Consider the following 1,948-nt stretch of genomic DNA (forward strand, 5'->3'; position numbering starts at 1 on the left):
GGGGGTTGTCAAGCTCAGGATCAGGCTGCCCAGGGAAGTGGCTGACTCACCATCCCAGGAGGTATTTAAAAGATGTGTAAATGTGGCACTCAGGGACAGGGTCTGGTGGTGGACTTGGCAGTGTTAGGGTAATGGTTGGACTCTCTCTTAGAGGTCTTTTCCAAGCTAAACAATTCTATGATTTTATAATTCAAATAAATTACACCTATGCAAAAGGAACCATACCTGTTCCTAATATGAACAGAGGAATTAATAAAATGAAACATAACATGATTTTAAAAGAATGAGCATATTTATTCTCTATTAAAAAGAGACAGTACATCAAGGTAAAAAATATAAATATCAAAATCATTTAACAGTTAACCAACCACCCTGACTTGGCAGCAATATTTTGCAAAATCATTGCATAACAATTTTTCCTGGCAGATTAAACTCCACAAAATCCATGATGTGTACTTTTTCTGTTTACATCATAAATCATCCTACAACAGTAAGATAATGTTCTGGCGTATGTATAAAACTTCATACAGTAACATGATACATGCTTTATGAAAGCTGGAAAGAAGGAAAGGAGAGAGAATGTCACTTAATGCTTCCCTTAAACCTTAGACTCAAATTTAAGCAACAGATAGTCACTTTTCCATTTGCAGTCATTTAACACGGGCAGTTCCAAGTACACACACAAATATATTAAAAGAATTTGTTATAAATAGCTATTGCTTTTGTAGGCAGCTTCAAATATACAATCTTCTGTATCTCTTTAAAAAAATAAATGTTCCATTTCAGTCTATAAAAAATAAGAGTTCATCCACAGGTAAATATTCTTAATTAGAATGTGACTCTGTGAATGTCCCAAAGAGTTTGTCCCAGTGTGTGAAGTAAGGAGCATAGTTTGATTTGAATTTCAGATGGTGGAGATCATGATGTGGGGCTCCTCCATACAATCCAAAAGGCACAAGTCGGTGAGTTGACCATGGGAGGTCATATCCAGAATGGTCCTCCACTGACAAACCAATGTTTACAAGGAAGAACAGCATCTCTGTCAAAGGATGGCATCCCAGGAGCAGTGGGTTTACAGCAGCAAAAAATCCCAGTGAGAGCAGCTCCCACACGCTGGAATACTGAGTGGTAAGGGCGAACGTCGACACGTGCTTGTGATGCACCTTGTGGAAGGTCTTGTAGAGCCAAGGCACCTTGTGATGAAGCAAATGCCACAGGAAGTACTCGAAATCAAATAGCAGCAGACAAACTGCTACTTGCAGCAGGACTTCAGGCAGCTCTGGAGCTATCACTGGTAGATCCATGGGTCTCCAGTACCAGTGCAGAAATGTCACCGGGAAGATCAAAACAACATGGTGATACACACTTTGAATAATGCAAGGCACCATCATTCCTAGACTTGGATAGGTCTGTGGCTGGATTTTGTATTTTCTCAAGTCTGGCAGTCTGATGCTGAAAAAGTCCAGTGCAACATAGGGAAGACAGAAAGCCATGTATGCTGTAAAAGAAAACAGCACTGGGAAAAACGGTGACTTGATCAACGGCTCCCTTGCGGTGACGAAGTCCCAGAGTGGCTGCAGGCACAACCTGCCCTGCTGTCCCTCCATCGGAGAGCTGAGCAGCACTCGGTGTGGCAGGCTGCAGTTCATGCTGCTTGCAGGCTGAGGCAGCGGGAAATCCTGCAGCTTTTATGCAGCTCCAGCTGTGACTCCACCCCAGCAACTCTTACACGCCAATGAGAATTAAAGGGGCAGCTCTTTTTCCTGTCATACAGAGCGCAATATAATGCATTACAATCTCAGAACAGAATTACCTGGCCAAGGCTGTCAGCAGAGCTCTATCAGAGACCTGCACAGTAGAAAAACAAGCAGAAGTGCAGACCTCTAATGCTGGAATTCAGAGAAAGAGTTGGAACATCTTCTATTCCACTTGCTGCAGACACTTCAAA

The 1,948-nt window shown here is 42.2% G+C and overlaps 1 protein-coding gene across 1 annotated transcript; it reads right to left on the reverse strand.

Annotated features, from left to right (window-relative positions):
• Window positions 1-301: 301 nt before the first annotated feature.
• On the reverse strand, window positions 302-1,649 carry CH25H (cholesterol 25-hydroxylase). Its single transcript, XM_058810805.1, has one exon. It carries the CDS (start codon window positions 1,647-1,649, stop codon window positions 825-827), a length of 825 nt encoding a protein of 274 aa, XP_058666788.1. The 3' UTR covers window positions 302-824.
• Between the last annotated feature and the right edge of the window lie 299 nt (window positions 1,650-1,948).

This window comes from Ammospiza caudacuta, chromosome 9 (genome assembly GCF_027887145.1).
Source record: "Ammospiza caudacuta isolate bAmmCau1 chromosome 9, bAmmCau1.pri, whole genome shotgun sequence".
Classification (NCBI taxonomy): Eukaryota; Metazoa; Chordata; class Aves; order Passeriformes; family Passerellidae; genus Ammospiza; species Ammospiza caudacuta.